The 22,280-nt window shown below is 46.3% G+C and overlaps 2 protein-coding genes across 3 annotated transcripts in view; one reads left to right on the top strand and one right to left on the bottom strand.

Moving 5' to 3' along the window:
* Nucleotides 1-202: 202 nt before the first annotated feature.
* On the bottom strand, nt 203-12,468 carry HSPBP1 (HSPA (Hsp70) binding protein 1). The gene is made up of 8 exons (XM_083580367.1): nt 12,341-12,468; nt 10,006-10,175; nt 8,800-9,016; nt 7,626-7,850; nt 6,861-7,016; nt 6,063-6,159; nt 5,318-5,429; nt 203-1,069 (listed from the first exon to the last, which is right to left on the bottom strand). Exons 2-8 carry the CDS (start codon nt 10,132-10,134, stop codon nt 992-994), a joined length of 1,014 nt encoding a protein of 337 aa, XP_083436493.1. The 5' UTR covers nt 10,135-10,175; nt 12,341-12,468; the 3' UTR covers nt 203-991.
* Nucleotides 12,469-18,373: 5,905 nt separating this feature from the next.
* The window catches only part of BRSK1 (BR serine/threonine kinase 1), a 54,672-nt gene continuing 50,765 nt past the window's right edge, over nt 18,374-22,280 (top strand). Inside the window, exon 1 of one of the 2 annotated variants that reach the window (XM_083580203.1) lies at nt 18,374-20,363. The gene's annotated coding sequence lies outside the window, so the exon portion shown is untranslated. The remainder of the gene's footprint in view (nt 20,364-22,280) is intronic. The other variant, XM_083580206.1, reaches the window with a different exon arrangement.

The raw sequence follows: 22,280 nt of genomic DNA, 5'->3' as shown, positions 1-22,280 counted from the left end.
TCTCTTTCCTGCCCCTGTGATTACAGCTGGAGGTGGGGAACAAGCTGGTGATATTCAAAAGGCCAATTTTGAGTAAGGGGCTTCTTGTTGTTAACCCCTAAACTGAAAGATCTGCCATCTTTTCTTCTTCTTTGAAATGGAGACATCATTTTCAACGTTTTAAAGGCATTTGCTAGTAGGAAAAACAAAAACGTGACAGTCATAGCACCCGAAACAGAAACTTGTTTTTTTTAAATAAAAAAAAATGCTGAATAGTGAACACAGCAACAGCAAAGCAGAGTTGTGGGAGATTCAAGCTGTTTGCAATACATTTCGAGTTGTCACAAGCATATTTTTTTAAAGCTCCCCCCACAATTACCCCCGAGAAATTCTTCAGCTGGGACAAGCTTTTCCCAACTCTTATCAGCAACTTTAAAAAAATGGGTAGAGTTACAGGTCCTTTGCAGCCAGATACACCAAAACCACAGCCCCTTTTGAACGAATGCTCCCCAAATATGTAACCCAGAGTAGGTTTGTAGAATAGCCAGTTCCCATATGCTGCGGAAGTAAGAAGGCAATTCTTGATCATCTACTTTCCAAAAGGCACTCAAGCCTTCTCGCCTGACTAAGCATCTTTTCCCTAATAACAAGCAGCGGAGAACAGGAAATGGGATTAGTTTTCCCTCAATTAAAAAGGAGATCTCAAGAGCCATCTCAAAACTATGGCTAATGAAGGTAGAACTGCCTGGGTGTGGCTGGGAAGGTAGATTAGCAGATGAATGCTTCTGCAGAACTACGGAGAGGAAGTTACGCAGCAATGGCTTATGAAAGTGTCTTCCTTAACAAGCCATGTATCTCGTTTCAGAGAGATCTTCTGTTACTGGAGCCTGTTGCCAGATCAGTGAATGGGAGGATAAACACGGGCGTTTCCACCAAGCCTCTCCAACTGAGACAGCTTCCAAGTGCAAGCATGAACATCCAACAGCGTCAAGGGTTCTTCTGGGAAGCCAAGTTACCGGTCCATGCTGTTATCATCAGGCTGACCGTGGAAGCAAAGGCGCAGCAGGGCCTCACAGAAATCCAGCTCCTCCTTTAAAAACAAAACGAAATAAAAAATAAAGGAAGGGAAGAGAGGCAAGCTCTGCTCCTTCTTTAATGGGCGTTCAGTTCTTTAAGTGTTTGGCTTGAACCTGGGAGGGCAGTGGAAAGTCTCACCATCTGCAAATAAAGCGTGTGGTGGCAATGAAATCATGACACAGATGGCTTTTTCCTTGACAGTGTGGTGTAGTGGTTAGACTGCAGGGGTCGGCAAGGTTTACCTCGCCTGGGCCGGTTCACTCCAGCGGAGATCCCTTCGTGGGCCGGATTGCGTGTGCACTTGAGCACGCGTGCCTGCGATTTCCGGTGTCTGTGTGGACGCAATTTCGGGTGCTGCGGAAGTGACTCCCCGCACCAGTTTAGCATAGTGCACGGGGGCTCCCCGAACGAGCGGCGGTTAAACGACCCCCATGGCCCGCTTGTGGCCCATGGGCCTTAGGTTGCCTACCGCTGGGTTAGAGTGTCGGACGAGGACCTAGAGACCGAGGGGTCCAAATTTCCACTCAGCCATGAAGCTCACTGGGTGACCTCGGGCTAGTCAATTTTTCTCAGCCTAACCTACACCACAGGGCCGTTGAGAAGATGAAATGGAAGGCAGTAGAACCACCACATCTTGAACTCCTTGGAGGAGAAAGGCAGGAAATAAACACAGCCAACATTTAAATAAGTAAATAAATGCCAAGTGCAGGGTGTTTTTTTTACTCCCTCCACCCATCTTATTTTATAAGGGAATATTCCAAAAGGCGACAACACACAGCCCTACCCCCAGTCTGAAATGGTACGGCTAAATAGGAGCTGGACCATCTTGGCTGCGAGTCCTGGAAGACCTGCTCCTTTGCCTTGCAGGCCACTTTCCACCTGGCCTGGGAAGGCAGGACCTGGACTGACTCCAGCTGCAAAAGTTGAGGCTGCAGAACAAACTCTTGGGTTGGGGTGTTGTTTAGGGTGGTTGTTTTTTCCATTGGGGTCGTTTGTTGCTGTTACTGAACTTTTTTGTATCTTTATTTTTTAGATCTTATCATGACTTAACGTGGAAGTTGCTCAATTTGGTTGTGTACTTTTTGAAGGGTTTTATTGTTTTTGACTATTTTAGACAATTTGTTCGCGACGTAAGTCGCCTTGAGCAAGGCCTTAACTACTGAAAGGCGGCCTGCAAATAAAATGAGGTATGCCTGTAGGTTGACCGTTCTGTCTACAAGTAACGGGGCTTATTGCGGCTCATGCTCCTGCTCAGCCTTGCTTATGGGCCACCAAAACCATCTTCCTTGGCTTGAGACTACAGCCCATATGGCGTCCTGTGGATAGGAATGTGTTCTCAGTCTCAAAGCTTTCTCACCTCAACATGGAGATTTTTTTTGGAGCTGAACAGGGGAAAGGAGAGGGAAGTGTTAGGATTTTTTAAATTTTTTATTTTAAAAAGAATTTAATGGCACAGTGAGGTTGTTCCCCATCCCCAACACTTACTCCATTATGCCAATTGTTTAATTATCAAGCTCGGCACAGCCTAATTGCTACGTTCAGGGAAAACTGTCGCTGGCTAACAGCAGGGGTGGGAACTTGTCTGTTGAGAATAAACACAAGATGACATGAAACAGAAGCAACATGTCCGTCCGACCCCCACCCTCAAATCAAGCTAAAGAAGAGCACGGGGGGGGGGAGATGGCGTTGTGACACAACCGCACTCGGAAATGAATGGCACGGTTCCAGGATCTGTGGCAAGGAAGCCAACTCAAGTTCCGCCCCCCTCCCCACTTCCGTGAGCAGCAGACAGAAAACCTCAGAGACAGCCTAGAGCCATGTGCAGCCTGTATTCAAATAGAAAGCCACCATCCGTCCGCGATTCTCAATGGGGGCCAAGTGACGTCACTCTATCCTTGGTATCTCTATGGTAAAAGTTCCATACCGCTTGCATTGGAAAAGAGTGTGTGTTACAGCTTGCTGTACGTTAAAAGAGAATTATATGAAAATGATGTATAGATGGTATTTGACTCCTACAAGACTAGTGAAAGTGTGTAAGAACACAACCAACATATGTTGGAAGTGTAAAGTTAAAGAAGGTACATTTCACCATATGTTGTGGACATGTAAAAACAGCCAAGGCCTTCTGGGAAATGAAATAAAAACGTTAGCAGGATTGACATAGCACTTGTAATTTAAAATAACAAAGGATAAAAATGAAATATAATAATTTGGATAAATGTAATTAGATGCAGTTAAAAAAGGAAGATGAATTTTGGAAGCCAAGAGAGGGGTGAAGGGAACCCCATAAAGGTACTGACATGGACTATGGGTTTGTGAAAACATGTGTAAAAAACTGTTTTTTCTTTTTGAAACTTTGAAAATAAAAATAAAACTTTTAAAAGGAAAAGACTGTGTGTCTGTTCTTCAGTTATGGAACACCTTGCTTTTTGCTACTGTGCAACCACACTTCCTTAAGACCCTCCTTACAGAGGCCTTTTCTGACGTGTAGCTCAAGCACCCATTTCTGTGTGTCACTGTCAGATGTCAAGTGCTTTAATGTTGCTTAATGGATGTGTTGTAAACTGCTTCTTGGGCACTGGACAAGCGGATTAAAATAAGTAAGTAAATTCTTCTGGCTATAGTGCTAGTGCTAATATTAATAAAAACAATGATTTTATTATTTATACCCCACCCACCTGGCTGGGTTACTAAATACGGGGCTGATTTAGTACCAGAAAGCACAGAAATGAACAGCAACGGGACTTTACCCTGACCTCTAAAGAAATCTGCCTCTCCAGCAATAGGAGGCTGTTTCTTCCTCTCACCACTGGGGGGGGCCTGGGAGAAAACATGCCTCCTATATATCACAGGGCCAGCCTCAGTTGGCTTACTCTCTCGCAGATGGGTTGGGGCAGCGATGGCTGGATTATGGGGCCCCGAGCAGCGGAGAACCCCAAACTTCCTTCTTAAGCTGTTTCTGCATTGTGCTATTATTAGGTGGGTAAAGCTGGGGAAACCCACCCAGATGGGCAGGGTATAAATAATAAATAATTATAAGCTCTCCGTGCTGCAAGCCGTCTCCAGAAATGCACTTAAATGGGAATAGCTGCACTGCAAGCTTCAGAAAGTTGGCCTTTTAAAAAAGGTGCCTAGTGCACTCTAGTGCCCAGGAAAGTAGAGCGAAGTGAGGGACATGCTGCCACCTAGGCAAGAAGGTGGTGGAAATACATAGGGCAGGGGTAGACAAACTAAGGCCCAGGGGCCGGATCCGGCCCAATCACCTTCTCAATCCGGCCCGCGGACAGTCCAGGAATCAGTGTGTTTTTACATGAGTAGAATGTGTGCTTTTATTTAAAATGCATCTCTGGGTTATTTGTGGGGCATAGGAATTTGTTCATTCCCCCCCCCCCAAAAAAAATGTAGTCCGGCCCCCCACATGGTCTGAGGGACAGTGGACCGGCCCACAGCTGAAAAAGGTTGCTGACACCTGGCATAAGGTTTCATAATTCCAGGCTGTTGTGGAATTTCACTTTGCAAAACGCTGGCTTTTCCATTCTCAGCCTTCCTTCCCCACCCGCTTTAAAGTAAATGCTCCGGCCTCCATTGCTGCAGAGTCAGGATGAGGGCCTGGATCTGGCGGGCGGGCCAAATCCTCACCCCTCACGGGCAACTGCTCACGTCTCGCCGTTATCACGGCAGGTGACAACTTCAACGGGCGCTGGCTCCCACCTATTTGCAGGTGTGGTTTGGATGCCTACAAACTGATGTTTTTTTATGCAGACCAGGAAGGCAGTTTGCAGAGGAAAAATATCAGTTTGCAGGCACTTTTTGAATTGTGGCCACACCTGTGTATGGATAAAACTCCAAAGTCTGTCAGTGCCGATCAGCGAGGTCTGTTTGCCAAAAAAGAATCAGGAGCACGATTTTAAGCTCCCGTTTCTGCAGCCATGTCCGTACCTGACCCACATCTGGTGGTTGTTTGTGGAGGAACAGCCTTGTGGGCCAAATCAGGACTCCTGCCGGGCCTGATCAGAGCCTTTGGGCTGGAGGTTCCTAACCAACATGGGGAGAATAAAGCTTGAAATGGTTATCATGCTCAGCCCTGCCCTTCTTCACTCCATGAAACATATTCAGGAAGCTGGAAAACTGTGGCAGCAGAATCATTTATTTTAAACAGAATTCTAGTTTCCCCATTGGAAAAACTCAGTGGCAGTCCAGACATTCGCACCAAGTTCATGCCACAGCTTGGTGGGAAAGGAACCCATTTATTTCTGCCTACCTGAAACTCCTCCTGATCCTTCAGTAGCTGGCACCGTTCCTTTAAGAGCTCCTCGAGGGCCAAATCCGGCTCTTGACACTCCCGCACACCCTGAGGAAAATCTGTTACCAGGCTTGAAAGGGAAGGAATGGGAGATTAGAGGTGAGCAAGTGAGACCTGTGAATGTTGTGGATTCCTCTTCACAATTCCTGCCTGCCTGCCTGCCAGCCCCTCCATCAGCCACTCCATTTCATCCCCCACACTTTTCCTTTCCAAGTGACACCCAACATCTCATAGCTACTGAGCATGCTTAGTCCTGACTGAACTGTTTTGTTGCTGTTTCTTTGCCCTATTAAGTTTCATTTCTTCAAAGGTTTTCCTCCTCTTTTAAGTTCTGCAAATCTCGCATGGTTCCCCCAGCATGCTGATGCTTCCCCACTTGTTTCTTAGTAGACCTATTTTTGGCTGTGCCGCTGCCGGCATGCACTGTTTTGAGTTCGCCAACAGAAGGAGTGACAGGGAAAGTCTTGTAGTCTGAAACAGTTCAGCCTAAGCTCACGTCTACACCCTCGGTGAGAACTAGACTGGAGAACGCTCAGGCTTGTATAACTCACTTCATACCTCTGGCCTATAACAAGAAACAAAGCTCTCCTCCCCAAATAACTCAACGACACCAGTGCCAAGCATGCCAGCAGCCCTCAATAGATCAGTCAGAGATCCCCCTGGATCCTGGCTCTCATTCTCTGCAGCCCAGTCCCCTCGATACCTGCACAAGGCTCCCAAGACGTGTTCATGGAAAGTGCTGTGTTCAGACCGGATCAGGGCCACCAGCTGCTGGACCATCCCCATGGAACAGAGAGCCTCTGTGGAGAGAAAGGGGTGGAAAAGCTGAGGAGAGACACGTCCACTTACGGGAACATGCTGACGCCATACCACCTAGGTGGGCAGTATCACAGTCCCTGCCAATGTGGGGCTTCTGAAATGCATCATTGTCAGCCTCCTTCAGCCAATTGGGCTTGATGAAGGCCTACTTTGGGGACAGCCCAAGATTGGTGGGAGATGGCCATGTCCACTGCGTGCAGCCATAACAATTTCACAAACCAAAGAACAGCTCTTCAAGGCATCCTTCTACAGTTCTCCTCACGACGTTTCCGAGCACAATTAAAAGTGTTGGTGCTGACCTTTAAAGCCCTAAACCGTCTGAATCCTGTATACCTGAAAGAGTGTCTCCACTGCCATCGTTTAGCCCGGACGCTGAGGCCCAGTGCTGAGGGCCTTCTGGCAGTTCCCTGCGAGAAGTGAGGTTACAGGGAACCAGGCAGAGGGCCTTCTCGGTAGTGGCGCCCGCCTTGTGGAACACCCTCCCATCAGATGTCAAGGAAATAAACAACTATCTGACTTTTAGAAGATATCTGAAGGCAGTCCTGTATTGGGAGGTTTTTAATGCTTGATGTTTTTATTATGTTTTTAGAAATGCTGTAAGCCGCTCAGAGTGGCTAGGGAAACCCAGCCAGATGGATGGGGTATAAATAATGAATTATTATTATGATTATTATATTATTACCTTTCTGCTCTGGGTGGTTTATGAGGAGGTTCTGTAGGAGAAAGGCAGATTTCACCTTCAGCTTCTGCACGTTGCTTTGCATGGCCCTCATGAGGACTGAGAAGCCATCAAGACGTAGGAACTGCTGAAGGCCTGCTTCCTGGGCTCTTACCAAACCTGGCAATGCAACAAGGGGCAGAGAGAAAGGGGGGGGGGAGAGATTGGGTTCATTAGCAAAATGCAATTCACAAAAATCAGTGGGACCCCATTAATATGATTTTCACTCGCATGTGGGGAAACCCTCAGCTAATTAAGCTCCCAAGCCTGAAATGGTGGCTTGACTCAGGGGTAAGGAAGTGGCCTCCATGTCCCCCTGACTCCATCTCCCATGAGTCACAGACAGCATGGCCAACAGTGAGGACTGATGGGAATTGTAGTCTGAAGGGCCAGAGCTTCCCTCCGCTGCTTTGGCTCATTTATCTGGTAACGTAATAAAACGCTGAGCTTGTTGCTAATGTAAGGGCTTTGCTATCTCAGAGGGCTGGATCAGAAGTGAGATGGACAAACTGCATTTGTCTTTCCCAAGGGGAAAGCCAGATGAACCGTTTGAGGGGAGTGTGCATTTAATCCTCCCACCTCAATGCTTGGTCACTCAAACCATGGTTTACCCTGAAAGGAAAATTCAAACCACAGTTTACTCTGCTGAACAGAAAATGCAGGCAGTTGTATTGCTGCAGGACTAATCAATTCACCCTTTCCAACAGGTCAGAAAATTCCCGCACTCACAGGAGATGGCAAACAGCGCCTTGATCCGGACGGCCTCACTGGGATCGTGGTCCAGCAGCTTCAGCAGCTTCCTCATGCAGCCCAGCGCCAGGGCCTGCTCCTGCACCTTGGGCACGTTCTGGGCACAGGTGCCCACCAGGTGAGCAGCCCGCCAACGCAGCTCCTGCTCCTCGTGCTCCAGGTACCGGTGTGCTAACAGCCGCATGCCCTCCAGTTTGCAGAAGTCTGGAAGGACAGCAAAAGGGTCAACGGAAAGCAGGCAGCACAACAGAATGGTAGGATATCTTGCAAACCCAGCCAGCACTATGACTTAGCTGTGGCTCACTGGGGTTACAAAGGGTAACTACTTTCCACCATATAAACTTGGAACCGTTGGGTGCGATTTACTCTTTAATTTTATTTCTTTCAACCATTTATATACACCGCTTAACACCATAATCATAAATAGTGGCACCCTCCCTGTGGGACGCCCTCCCATCAGATGACAAGGAGATAAAGAACTATACAACTTTTAGAAGACACCTGAAGGCAGCCCTGTATCAGGAATTTTTCATTTCTTACGTTTTATTACGCTTCTGTATTTTGCTGGAAGCCACCCAGGGTGACTGGGGAAGCCCAGCCAGATGGACAGGGTGTAAATATTAATATTAATCTCTAGGCAGTGTACAGCAAGAGTTTAGAAAGATACAGTAAAGATAAAATCAGTTTATATTTAAAAAATCAGAATGTTTACTTAAAAACCCTGCTGAAATAAAAAGATATTTGCTGGGTGCTGGATAGTCAATGAAGGAGAGGCCTGTCTGATCTCAGCTGACTCTCCACAGATTGGGGCCTGCAATATTAATGCATGGTTTCTGGCATCCCAGCCATGAGGGACCCTCAAACAGTGACCCTCCTGAAGCCCTCAGTGAATCAAATCCTTAATGTCTCCTGGACCCAAGTTGTTAAGAGCCTTGGAAATTAAGAGAATAATCTTGCCACCTCTAATATGCTCCTAAGGACATTTCTCACTTCTTAGATCTTAGATGAATCTCAATTTCCTAGTGTTTCCACGCCAAATTACTCAAGGCACCCTCTTCCCCACTCTCTTGCACTCTCTATTTCTCCCTTGCACACGCACAAGCACATGCGCGTGCGCGCGCACACACACACAGGAATGGGGCATTTTCTATACCTGCAGCATTGTCCAAGTTTTCACACAGCTCTGCCAGAAGGTCCAAGGCACCTTCTCTGTTCTCAAGGTCTGAATGTGCTTCCTCTGAACTCTCCCCTCCACGTTCTGCTCCGGGGGTTGGTGGCTCCAGCAGCCTCAGACATTCCTTCATCTGTTCCACCTCGTCCACTTGCCCCCGGAAGGCCTCGACCATCGCCTCCTGCAGCCACTGTCTCCGCTGCAGAGTGGCATAGGGAACAGAGGTGAATGAAAAGGAAACATTGGGAATTTCATACACACGTGTCCTTCCTCTTCCTGCCAAAAGCTCACTCCTTCCCCCAGAAATAACCTAACTTTTATCTCCTAGCCCCCATATTAGACACCACCTCTCTCCTAGAAGAGTCTTGCTTTTCAGCACCTGCCAGTCTAGTTCCTTGCATACACCGTTGAGTTAGGGGAAGTTGTGCTTAGAAAATTGGCTTTTGGGTCCTCGCTGCTGTCGTCAACTCCTCTTGGAGCTGCCAACTTTAGACAGGAGCCAAACTGTATCTCTACAGTGACCCTGTGACCCTCCAGACATTGATGGACTCAGCCCCTGCTGGCAAACCCGTGGGCACAGATGTTGGAAGCTGTCATACAGCAATAGCCGAGAGGGCTCCTGGTTCCTCAAACTGGTTTCAACAGCGCTTTGACAGGCAGGCAATGCTGTCTTATCTCCATGCCCCTCCAAACGTCAGCTGCTGATTTGTGAATGCTAACCGCTGCTGTTAAAGGCACAGGAGCAGGCCAGCTTGAGATCTTTTTTTCCTAGCCCCAAGCTAGTTGCATGGTGCAATGGTTAAGGCCAGGAATGGACAGTGTATCTATGTATGAATACACAAACACTTTTTGCAAATTATAGATGATAGATAGATAGATAGATAGATAGATATAGATATATCTATATCTAGATTTGTATTATTTTTATTTCTAGCTTCACAGCATTAGTTGGATGAGCTTAGTAATGTAATAGCAACACAGGGAATATATTTGGATAATACTTCCTAGGCTGCTTCTCATCCAACCTGCTCTGCACCTCGCTAGATAATCTTGGTATTTAGCTTCCGCAATCAACACTAGCTCTAACGCACCAGGATCGCAGGACAGCACCTTCCTCAAACTCATTCCCCAGATCTAACAACCATTTGACCTCACCACCACCCCTCCTATAAAAGCCAAGCCACGCACCTCATCAGACATGGGCTCCATCGGGGCAGGTTCAGCATTCCCTGCAGTGACCGCCATCTGCAGCAAGCCCTGGAGGTTGCGGGGCGGTTCGCGGGGTGGCTGGTTCCCACCGGCACCTCCTTCAGCCATGGTTGGGGAATGCCGTTCCAGTCAGTAGGCAGCTCACAAAGCTTTAAAGAAAAAGGAGATAGAATGAGAAACGAGCATGGGTGAGAAAGCAGGGGGTAGGCCTACCTGCCCAAGTTCATCCTGCCAAGACACTTACCAGGTGTGTCTTGGCTCCAGCTCTACTTTTGTGAAAACACCATTACTATACTGATAAATGGGACCTGCAACAAAGTGTTGCAGCGTGGAGTGCTCCTGTTCAGGGTTCCGGCCAGGGTATGAAATTCAGTCCCTACACACCCAAAAATCAGCCAGCATTTCATGGCACTAAGCATGTTCAGTCCTCAATGGGCTGCTTTTGAGGTTTCCCCACACTTAGGGTTTCTCCCGCCCCCCAAGATTTATTTGGGGTTTCTCCAAATCTGTTAATGTCCATTATTATTTAAACTTCTATCTTGCCCTTCCTCCCAGAGGACCATTTTGGCCACCTAAAGGTCCAGACTTGGAGGATGAGTATGCTGTTAGTACATACAGGATTCAGGCTTCCACATTTCCAGACTCACATTGGGAATTCTGCTGCTACCCACTGACAAGGCCCAGGTTTCCATTCAAGCCTGAAAATGTATAAGAGGCTCGTGGGGCTCTCCTTCCCCAGCTCAAAGACTGAATAAGAAGACTGGGGCTTGCTTGGAAACTGCTCTGCCAAGGAACCTGGAGCAATTTGGCCATGCAGCAATAAACTGTCAAGAACCTAGCCATCCTTTCCTGAAAGTGTGGCTTCACAACAAGGGCAGAGGTAGCCACAACTTTTGGCTTGGTTATCGAGACCACGCCAAAAATCACACAGCTCTGAATTTATTTACAGAATACCTTCAAAGCACAGCCTAAAAGTCAAGACAGAGGGAGAAAGATGGGAGGCAAGGGTAAACGCCACACCAAGATACCAAGGGGGGATAACCCCACCTTTCCATTTCCCACTGTTTATAGCGCTCAGGAGTAAGCCACCTTTCTCCCACTGGATGCTATCTCATTTGCATCACCTGGGAGATGGTCTGGGAGAGGCCACAAACAGAATATATCTAGCATCCAGAGTCCCCTCACAGAGCAACAAATCTCAGAAGAATCAAACTTTAGCTGTTGGCTCTGTGAGGTGGATGAGGATCTCCTAACAACTCACAGCATCGTTAACAAAGTACAGCTCTCAGGATTTTTTGGGAGAAAACAAGGCCTCTTTAAAGTGATGTGACACTTCTATAAATGTATTGTGCAGCTGGGGCCTTGGCCTGACCCAACAGGGCTCTTCCTTAAGGTTGGTTACTCTACTCCACCAGCCAGATGCTTCCATAGGAACACAGGAAACTGTATAGTACCAGTGGTCAGTCTACACTGACTGGCAGCAGACCTCCAGGATTTCAGACACGGGTCTTTCTCCCAACCCAGGAGAGGCCAGGGCTTGAACCTTGGCCAGCCCTTCTTCCTCTTCCAGCAAGCCCACTCGCCAAGGCTCAAAAGCCGCTAGCCCAACTCCAGAGTTTCCGCCCTACCTTCTCCCCACACTTTTTTTTAAAAAAAGTTTTAAATTAAGTTTTACAGTTTTATCATCATCACAATCAACATTATCTCAAAAACAAAATAGAATATAAATCCCCCCCCAGCTCCCCCTCCCCCCGACTTCCCTCAACTTCCTTTTCTGGTTCTTTGAGTGTTTGCTTCCCCTGCTTATTTTATTCTACCTTAATATTGCAATCTTCAACTTGAATATTATTATATTCTTAACATTTTTATACCATACCTGTTTTCATATTTCCTCTTACACTTTATTTTCCAGTTTTTACATCTTAATTTCTATGTTGCTGGTTGTACTTGTTTACTCAAACCCTGCTAGTGAGTCCACTTCTTTCTGCAAACACAGCATACATGGTTCCCAGTCTTTTAAAAAGTCTCTATTGTCCTTGTCTCACCTTCTCCCCACACGTAACCAAGCAGCTTTTCATTTTTCTAAAAAAAATAAATCAGCTGTCTGGGGCGGGTGGGAGAATCTCCCCATTTCCCCCACCCCGGTAAACTTCTCCCCCGCCCTCCCTTTTGCCTCCCCTCCTCCAAGCCTCACCCACCGCAAAGGGCGGCCCATTCCCTCCTCTAGCCAAAACTGCTCCCTCCCACCCCCAGCTCGCCCCTTCGCCCCCTGGCGCTGCCCCCCGAGGCGCCCTTCCCTCGCCACCCCACTCACCCCGCAGGTAGCGGCGGCAGCAGCTCCAGGCTCAGCTTCTGGAAGCGGCCATCTGCGACCACGTGGAGAGGAAAGGGAGGAGAGCAGCGTCCTCTGAACCGGGGAAGCGAGGCGGCCCCTGGCGGCCGAGCGAGGGGATCGCGCGAGGAGGAGATCCCACAACCCGCTCCCAAATGCTCGAAGCGCTTTTCACCGGTGATGCGAAGCGTCATTTGGTCGGCGGGTTGTTGCTTTTTGCCCCCCTCCGCCGTCTGGGCATTGCCCCCTCCGCATAAAGCGACTGCGGGGGGTTTGTGCGCCCTAAAAACAAGAAAGGATGGGCATATAGCTGTCAACTTTTCCCTTTTCTTGCGAGGAATCCTATTCGGAGTAAGGGGATTTCCCTTAAAAAAAAGGGAAACGTTGACAGCTATGGATGGGCAAAGCGCTTTCCCCAAATGTGCACACCCGCCTGTTCAAAAATGCGAGGGCTAGCCAGGTTTTTTGGGGGGGGGTTGCCCCCGGGGTTTTCAGTCACGCCCCCAGCGAACTTGGCCTCCCACCGAAAAGGCAACAGTTCTTTGGACATATTAAGTAATGGGAGGATGAGGACCAATCGTGTGATTTAGAATAATACAGCATCAGCTCAGGAAAGCCAGAAGTTTTGAAGGGAGGGGCAGCTGCCCCCCCAATCAATAAAGATACATAGCAAACTGAGGTTCTGCCCCCCTAATAAAAGGCCTGCACCCCCCAACAAAAATCCTGAAGGATTGGGCCTTCTGTAATATGGTGCCCTATGGAAGGCCAAACTCTGGCAACCCTGAGTGGATCTTCTCCAGGGCTTTTTTCCCCTCACTGGAACTCGGTTCTAGCATCTCTCAGGTGGGCCCCATTTCCATCAGAAGAGAACATGGCAGCCGTTTGTGGTGAGTTCCAGCATGGATCTTCTCAATTGTGGATCTCGATTTTGTAGCCCCTCGGCTTGACACCCTGTGTGGCAGAACTGCCTGCACCACCCTAAATCTGGCGCTGACTTAGAACCCTGCTTGTTCAGGTCAAAGGCCCATTTAGTCCAGCATCCAGTTCTCACAGTTGCCAAGCCCACAAGGGAAACATGCGTGCAAAAGTGTGTCCTCCCTATTTGTGATTCCCAGCATCTGGGATTTAGAGGCTTACTATCTCTGATAGTAGAGATGGAATGTAGCCAATCATGGTTAGCAGCCATTAGTTAATTTATCCTCTGTGAATTTGCCTAATCCTCCTTTCGAGCCACCCCTAGGCCGCTTACACGCAATACCTTTAAAGCACATTCAAATCACGTTTCCCCACCTAAAATAATTCTGGGTGCTGTAGTTTTTTTTAAGGGCGGCTGGGAATTGTAATTCTGTGGGTAGTCAACTATAGGGCCCAGAATTCTTTGAGGGAAGGAATACGCTTCAATTCTGCTATACAGTGGCGCCTTGGTTCTCAAACGCCTTGTTACTCAAACGCCAAAAACCTGGAAGTTAGTGTCCTGGTTTCCGAAAGTTTTTTGGAAGCCAAACATCCAATGCGGCTGTTGGCTATTGTTTCCGGGGCCCCTGCTCCAATCAGAAGCTGCGCCTTGGTTTTCGAACATTTTAGAAGTCAAATAGATTAAGTTTGGTGTTTTTTCTTTTGCTATTTTGCGTTTTTGTTTTTGTGACTGTGTGGAATCCACTTCAGCTAATAATTGATTGTGTGACTGCGGAAATGGATAAAGGCCCCCAACCAAACAATGACTATCATTTAATTTTAATTTTTATAATCTACAATACTGTCTTATTTATTTTATAGTACAGTACATTGATTATTGCTTTCATTTTATGGATCAATGGTCTTGTTAGATAGTAAAATTCATGTTAAATTGCTGTTTTAGGGGTTGTTTTTAAAAGTCTGGAACAGATTAATCTGTTTTGCATTACTTTCTTTGGGATAGCACTCCTTGGTTTTGGAACGCTTTTGTTTTAGAACAGACTTCCGGAACGGATTAAGTTTGAGAACCAAGCTACCACTGTAAAGGCAATTCTGCTATGAACTGTACACAGCTGGCGTCACTACATCTTGTGGGAGTGAGTTCCATAGTTTTAACTGCATTGTGTGGGAAAGTAGTACTTTACCCTGACTCTTCCAATAGGCCATGTGTATGATTTAGCTTCTTCAAAATACTGTAAGACAGCTTTGCTGTGTCACTCTCCTGCTCATCCTGCCTCAGATGGCACCTCTGATCCTGTAGTAAAGGATGTGGTGTGAATTGCTTTCCTTTGGTTTCTCAGGGCAGACATACGTTACTCTGTAACAGCAAAGCCTTCTGTAGAAACTAGCTGGGTTTTCGGACTATCTCCATCTGAACTATTAAAATTGGATTTAATTTCTGCCAAGAGAATTATAACTCACAAATTAGAGGAGATGGATTTACAATTTAATATTGCGACAGGTGGTGGCATCTGTTCGCCGATAAACCTTGGCTTAACACCACCAACGAAACTTCCATCTTATTTAACTACCTTATCTGTGGTGACGCACAGGTATGCCTTTATAAAGGCTAGATTCAATGTTTTCCCATCAAACGTGTTGGGTAACAGACTCTCCAAAGGACAGATCTTACTCCTCTGTGACTGTAAAAGTGGATCTATAGATCGTTATATCATATAATCTTCTGTTGTCCATTATATTCGGCTTCACGGTCCAAGTTTCTGGCCCCATATTTATCGAGAATTGCTGACAGACCTCAGGAAGCCCAAATAATATACTTATTAAACGACGAAGATACAAGTAGATCCCTTGCAGTTGCTAGATACCTGATTAATGTTTTATTTCAAAAGAGGAGAAATGGATCACTGTATGACTCTGACAGCTTAGCTAAACTTAAGAACCATCAATAAGTGCCAGAACTAAGACGCATACCCCCCAAAATCTGATGGATTTGAATTGCGGTTTACATAGAGGGAGCTTATTGTGTATAGTGTTTACTTAACTGAAGTAAAATTGGTTTTATATGGGTGTTTTAATTTGGAACTGTTTAAATTGTATTGTTTATGGATAAATTTTGATGTATTGTTTTCGATATGGGCCAATGGCCACAATAAATAAATCTATCTATAAATAAATCTATCTATCTAGCTGGGTTTTCAGGTTATTTTACCTGAAACTGAGGTAAGTTACCCATGGCCCACTAAGAACAGAGATACCTTATCTGTGATGGGATGGTGAGCTGCTTGTGCGTAAAATCCTGATCCCTCAGAGTTTGGCTAAGTTCCCAAACCTCTGTCTGTGATGGAGCTCCTTAAGCATGGCTCCATCAATCGCTCGTTGTATCGGACAGTGGGCGTTTACGGAACTTCTTCCAGCATAAAAGCTCCTTAACGGAAACGCGTCTTCTGGACTCTCGGCGTGACAGTTTCCGCCGAGGAGTGGGTGTCCCTACGGGAGGTCCTGAAACCTCCCCACTGTTCTCGCTTGAAGTGTCTCTGAGCCCTCCCTCCGACTCACTTTCCCTTGGAACTCCACTTCTCCCCCTGCTGGTCCCCTCCTCCGCTGAGTGGTCTCTCTCACCCTCCATGAGCCCTTTCACCTCCTTCGTCTCAGATGACAGTTCCCTGACATTATCCTACCCAACTGAGATCTCCAAACTAAAATTCAGATCTTCATCATCTCAATTTCTTAGACATCTTCTAGAAAATAAATAAATAAATAAATCTAGGTGACTTACAAGCAGTAGGGAACATGTAATGGTACCTTGGTTTAAGAACAGCTTAGTATATGAACAACTTGGATTAAGAACACTGCAAATCCGGAAGTAGGTATTTTGGTTTGTGAACTTTGCCTTGGAAGCAGAATATGTTTCTCTTCCTGTTGAGTGTGTTCCATTTGTAAATTGAGTCCCCCGCTGCTATGGGAAAGCACGCCTTGGTTTAAGAATGCTTTGGTTTAAGAACAGACTTCAGGAACAGATTAAGTTTGTAAACCAAGGTACCACTGCACACAATTTTAAACATAACCATAACAACCAGTGAAGCTTACAGTCGTAAAACCCACACCATCCCATGAAAACCAGAAAGCATTGCAGTGGCCATTTAAACCAATCCTGATTCTAAAAAAATGATGATGATATTGTCTGGGAGTAGAATACAGTGGCACCTCTGGTTAAGAACTTAATTCGTTCTGGAGGTCCGTTCTTAACCTGAAACTGTTCTTAACCTGAGGTACCACTTTAGCTAATCGGGCCTTCCGCTGCTGCCACTGCGCCACCACCACACGATTTCAGTTCTCATCCTGAAGCAAAGTTCTTAACCCGAGCTACTACTTCAGGTTAGCAGAGTCTGTAACCTAGGTGTCTGTAACCCGAGGTACCACTGTAAAGTCTTACCTGGAGCTATAAACATAGTAAGATGGGCGCCAGGTGGACCTCACTGGGGAGAGCATTTTCAAAAATGGAGGGGTCACGTCCCGACCACAAAGGCTCTTCTTGCTACCCTCCAAACCTCTCTTGGAGGAGCATTTGGAAGAGGGCCTCATCCAGAAGCCCAGCATACTGCGGCCTCATTGGGGGCCACATACCGTGTCAGAGCACACCAGGGCTGATGCCTTTCTTGGGTCCTCACCATCATCCTCAGGCACTACTCAAAACCCACAATGGTGTGGATGCTGTTGGTCCTGGCAGTGCGGCAGCCATTGTTCTCATAGTGAGCTCGTATTTCATTCTGCACAATGTTATAGGAAATAAGATTTTGCGGTCACCAGGCCCCAGTCAGAACTAAGCAGGCATTTAGCTTCCAGTCTACTGTGGCGCTTACTGCCTAGAGAGAGAGTGGGAGAGGTCTTTATGCGCCTCTTGGGGGCTTCTCATAGATCCCACCATGAGGACAGAATTCTGGACGGGCCTTGAGACGGATCCAGCAAAGCTCATCTCATGTTCTTAGGGTGACCAGGTGTCCTACTTTTCAGGGTGCAGTTCTGTATTTGAAGGGCAGTCAGCGGGGAGTGCTCTGCTTGAAGGGCCATGCAATCCCAAATCTGGTTTGAAGAGGAAGAAGGACAAGAACAGAGAGGAGCAGCCTTGAAGTTGACCATCACCCCTGAGAAGACTGAGCTGGAACACAAGTCACGAGGTCAGTCTTCCCCATTATGTTGTATTTCTATTTAATTGTGTGTGTGTGTGTGTGTGTGTGTGTGTGTGTGTATTCTAAATTTGCATCTATGCATATAAGTCAACATGTACATTTTTTGTACAAATATTTATCCTAGTTGGTCCTTTTCTCTTGGCAATGATAGATTCCCTCCTTCATGTGCATAAAGTGGCCATCTTGTTGCTGCTGCTGCCGGGTGAGCTGTGGAGCTGTTGTAGTGCCATTGCTACAAATGGGGAGGCAGGCATTAGTCAGGGGTAGGGGAATGAGGGATAACCAAAGACAGCCTGCACAGGGCCCTCCAAAATCTGCAGCTGGGCCTGCCCACCTGCCCTGAGAATCTCATGCTTGAATAGTAATAACTATAATTACAATTACTTAGAAAGATATACAAACTGCTTAACCAAGGAGCTTCCTTCCGTATATTTCTTTATTTAACTTTTTTGAAAACACAAATTAATGATAAAACATAACGAAACAGATGCAGAGAGGGTGAGTATTAACATAAGAGGCTTAAGACAGCTCAATAATTATACTTACCGATAATCTTTGCACTTCCTTTCTCCTTTAGAATTTCTTCACAGGGCTTTTCTTTGCAAGGTTTTGAGATAAAGAGAGAATCAAAGAGCTTTCTAAGAGGTGCATGTAATAAAACTGTAGGTAAAACATAAGGAAATCCACAAAATTATTAAAAAATAACCAATATTCACAAATAAAATGATTATCATTAAACCACAGAAAACAAATATCATCATGTCCCCCAGCTGTGAAATAGAACCAGTGTTTCCTAAATTGTGCTTTCTGACTGCAGGGTTGTGTTAGGTTGACTTGTGGGACCCTGACATAACATGTGGATAGCATAGCTTAGAGGCAGCAGACTTAAAACAGCACACGTGTTGCTGATCTGTGATCGTAGTGATCTGCAGCTGTAATAATCAAGACTGACTGACTGACAACACACAATAGCTGTGCTGGAAGGGAGCTTTTGTCTGAGGGTCCTGCCTCCCCACCCCTGCCCACATTCACCAGCCATCATTGGGCACTGCCCTACTTCTTGGGTCCCAAAATATTCCAAGGACCGGCGGCAGCAACAACCCTGTTTTTGGGTTTTGTAGAAAACGTGTGGGGAATGCCCATGTCTGCACACAAGGGAGAGGATGGGGTTCCGTCTTCCTACATCGCCCAATAAAAATAAACTGGCCTAGATTTCTGACTTGGATTTAATCAAACAAACTGAACAACTAAGAAAAGAGGCAGAGAGAGAGAGAGAGAGACAGAGAGCTTGCGCAGGGATTATTTCTGCCTTGCAGACAACTTGAAAGTTCATCATATCTTCTTTCGAAATGTCAGCCGCTGCCTTCCTGTCCTGCTGGCGATATCTTTCCGTCCCTCACCTACTTTTGTTCCTAAGCTTGAAAAGGCAGCATTGCAACGGTCAGGTGAGATGCAGAAGTGATGGGAGTGTAGGCCCCCCACCCCCACCCCCACGCTTTCCCCTCCATCCCCATTCTCCTTGCACTCATTTTTGCCCTGCCTCTTGGTCTGGAGACCTTTAGGGTGACTCCTGTTATGGGCAATAAAAAGAAAACAAAGGAGGCAGAATATCTCATTAAAAGAAATAACACTGCAAACTGGATCACAGCACAGCAGCAGCAGCAGCAACAACAAAGGAATGAAAGTGTCAGTGGCGCAGAAATACAAAGTCAAGGTTGCAGGCCACCCCAGTCTCTGAGCACTGCGAGACTCCAGGGGTTCCAGGCATTTACCCAAGGTCTGTGTTTCCTTTTGGAAATGAGGCACAGCAGACTCTGGTGTCTTCATGATGCACGGTTTATTTACACATATATACAACCTGAGCCTGCGATGAAGGGGTTCATAGCATTTAGCACCCCGAGACGGTCTAACTTCTCCCATAGCCACAGCCTTGGATTCTAGCAGAAATCAGGCACGGATCCCTCTCTCTCTGCCTTTCCAGCTAGCAGCTTTTTCCTCTAGGTCACATCACAGTAAACTCTGCCCTAAAACTTCGGATTTGTCCCTCTAACTGTTGTAAGAGCTGCAGGAGGGGCCACATCCATTTATCATCTGGCACAGAGCCCCTTTCCTTTGTTCTCTTAATGGCCCATCACCCAGTCAGTTACCTCATCAGGAAGCTAGCCTGGCTTGATTAGCTTTTAACACTTGCTAAGATTATAAGTGTCTGACACCCACAAACGCATAACATCAGTTTATGCCTGCTGAAAAAGCATAAATCATTTCTCGCCCTTTTGTTTCCTCGCTCCCACACCTTTATTTAAATGGGACTTTAGAGGATCTTTATTTTGCTGTTTACCCTGATGCTGCTTTAAATTGCTATTTGGTGCTGCATGTTTTAGTGCAATCCTATGCACATGTACTTGGGAGTAAGACTCAGTAAAATATGCACAGAATACCCATGTTATTTGGGGATGGGTTTTTTTAAGATGGTGTCCCTGCCCCCACCATACCATATATTGCTTTGTATCGTTCTGTTTTAATGTACCACTGTGTACTTTTTTATTCAAAAGTGCAGTAGAACAAAAGTAACACACAGTGACTTACAGTAATAAATAAATAGCATACATTTAAACCAGCATATGTAAATCTAAAACTCATTCATATTTTTAAAGGGCAGGACTAAAACATCCCACCCACTGAAGGAGGGCACAGTTAATTAAAACCCAAAGGCTCGGTAGAAAAGAAATATTTTTCCTGGTGCTTAACGATATATATAAAGTAATTCTAAATCATCAGTTCTCCAAAGGTAGATCCTGATGAAGCCAAAATGGCAGCATCCCCACACACAAGAAGAAGGGACCAGCAGGTCTGGGGAAACCCCAAGGTCTGCAGAAGTCCAAGATGGATCAGTGACCTGTTTTGTAAGTGTCCTGTGTTCACCCGTCCCTGTGTCCTCTTGTAATTAAACGCACACAGGTATGGTTTATCAGGATTCCTTGAGGGTCACTTCCAGTCTGACCCTTGACCGAATGCATATCCTTGCCCTGTATATCCTCACCTGTTCCTCTGCTGTGCCAAACTATTGATTGTAAGCTCCTCAAGGCAGAGACCTGTGACCCAGAGCCAGCGGAATAAATGTTGCTTCTTGGGGGGGGGGCGGCAGCAATTACTTCTCTGCTGCCCCATCCCCTGCAGGTCAAGAGATGCATCTTATCTGAGGTTGGCCAAGTTAATTTTGACCCCACCCAAGTGACTATACAATAAATTTAATGACTAACTATTTGCAGCCTTTTTGCAACATCTAAAATTAGCTGCTGGAGGAAGGTAGCCTCAGTCTCCCTAGTAGGGACAGCCACCCACCTATTGTCTTGTTTCTTGAACTCTGATAATGCCTTTTGCATGATTGGACACAGAGAAAGAGAGGATTGTGTGTAGAAACTAGCTTACTGCACAAAGGAAAAATTCACATCCATTGCCCTGCCAGCTTTTGCCCCTGGCCCCACCCACCACTGCCATGTGGCCCCTGGAAAGTTTCCAAGAAGGGAATGTGGCCCTCAGACTGCAAAAGGCTCCCCACCTTTGCTGCAAAGGGCCACGCATATTAATGATGCCCTATAAACAAGCAAACAGTGTGATGCTATGCGCTGTTCACTCCGAAGTAAGCTTTTCAGTGGAGAAGCTTACGTATCTTTGCAGAAGCTTAGGAAAAGCTTGGCTTATCGCCCAACATCCAAAAAACCAAAGTGCTGCACCAACAAGTACAAAATAACCCCTCTTCAGCGCTACAAATCCAACTCTTTGGTGTAACGTTGGAAAATGTCAATCACTTCTCCTACCTGGGCAGCTATCTTTCCACAAGGGCCAACATGATGCCAAAATCCAGCATCGCCTGAGCTCTGCAAGTGTGGCTTTCTTTCAATTGAAGTGCAGAGTGTCTGAGGACAGGGACATTCGCAGGGAAACCAAAATGCTTGTTTACAAAGCTATTGTACTACCAACCTTACTGTATGCTTGTGAAACATGGACCACTTATAAGATTCCATCAATGGTGTCTCCGAAAAATTTTACACATCACTTGTAAAGACAGGCGAACTAACACCAGTGTACTGGAAGAAGCAAAGATCACCAGTGTTGAAGCAATGATTCTTCAACATCAACTTCGTTGGACTGGTCACGTTGTGCAGATGCCTGATTATCATCTTCCAAAGCAACTACTGTATTCAAAACTTAAAAATGGAAAGTGTAATGCTGGTGGTCAATAAAAGATGTTTAAAGACTGTCTCAAGGCAAATTTTTAAAAATGTAGTACAAACACCAACAATTGGGAAACACTTTCCTGCGAGCACTCCAGTTGGAGAACAGCCTTTACCAAAGATGTCTTGGGCTTTGAAGACACTCAAACTCAGGACGCAAGGGAGAAATGTGCTAAGAGGAAGGCATGCTTGGCAAATCCACACCGTGATCAATTCCCGCCTGGAAACCAATGTCCCCACTGTGGAAGGACGTGTGGATCCAGAATTGGCCTCCACAGTCACTTACGGACTCATTGTTAAAACCGTGTTTATGGAAGACAATCTTACTCGGCTACAATTGATTGCCAAACAAGAATAAACAAGCAAACGGTGTGATGCTGTGCACTGTTCACTCCGAAGTAAGCTTTTCAGTGGAGCTTACTCTCGTGTAATGATGTGTAGGATTACAGCCTTATTCTGCTCTTTGAAGACTTTACTGAATCTACTCTCTGCATCCCTGTATCAAGCATTTCTTCCATAGGAGAGCAAGAAGAGATCCTTTGATATGTGTAAAGATCTGTGGATGGAGGTGCTAACCCAGCCAGT

This window comes from Podarcis filfolensis (assembly GCF_964270895.1).
Source record: "Podarcis filfolensis genome assembly, chromosome: 13".
Lineage (NCBI taxonomy): Eukaryota > Metazoa > Chordata > Lepidosauria > Squamata > Lacertidae > Podarcis > Podarcis filfolensis.
This window is presented reverse-complemented; position numbering and strand designations above follow the sequence as displayed.

Coding starts and splice junctions, on each gene's coding strand:
- HSPBP1 (XM_083580367.1), bottom strand. CDS start 10,134: ATGGCTGAAGGAGGTGCCGGTGGGAACCAGCCACCCCGCGAACCGCCC. Junction 9,017..10,005: donor TGGAGCCCATGTCTGATGAG/GTGCGTGGCTTG, acceptor GCCACTCTGCAG/CGGAGACAGTGGCTGCAGGA. Junction 1,070..5,317: donor AGGATCAGGAGGAGTTTCAG/GTAGGCAGAAAT, acceptor TTGTTTTTAAAG/GAGGAGCTGGATTTCTGTGA.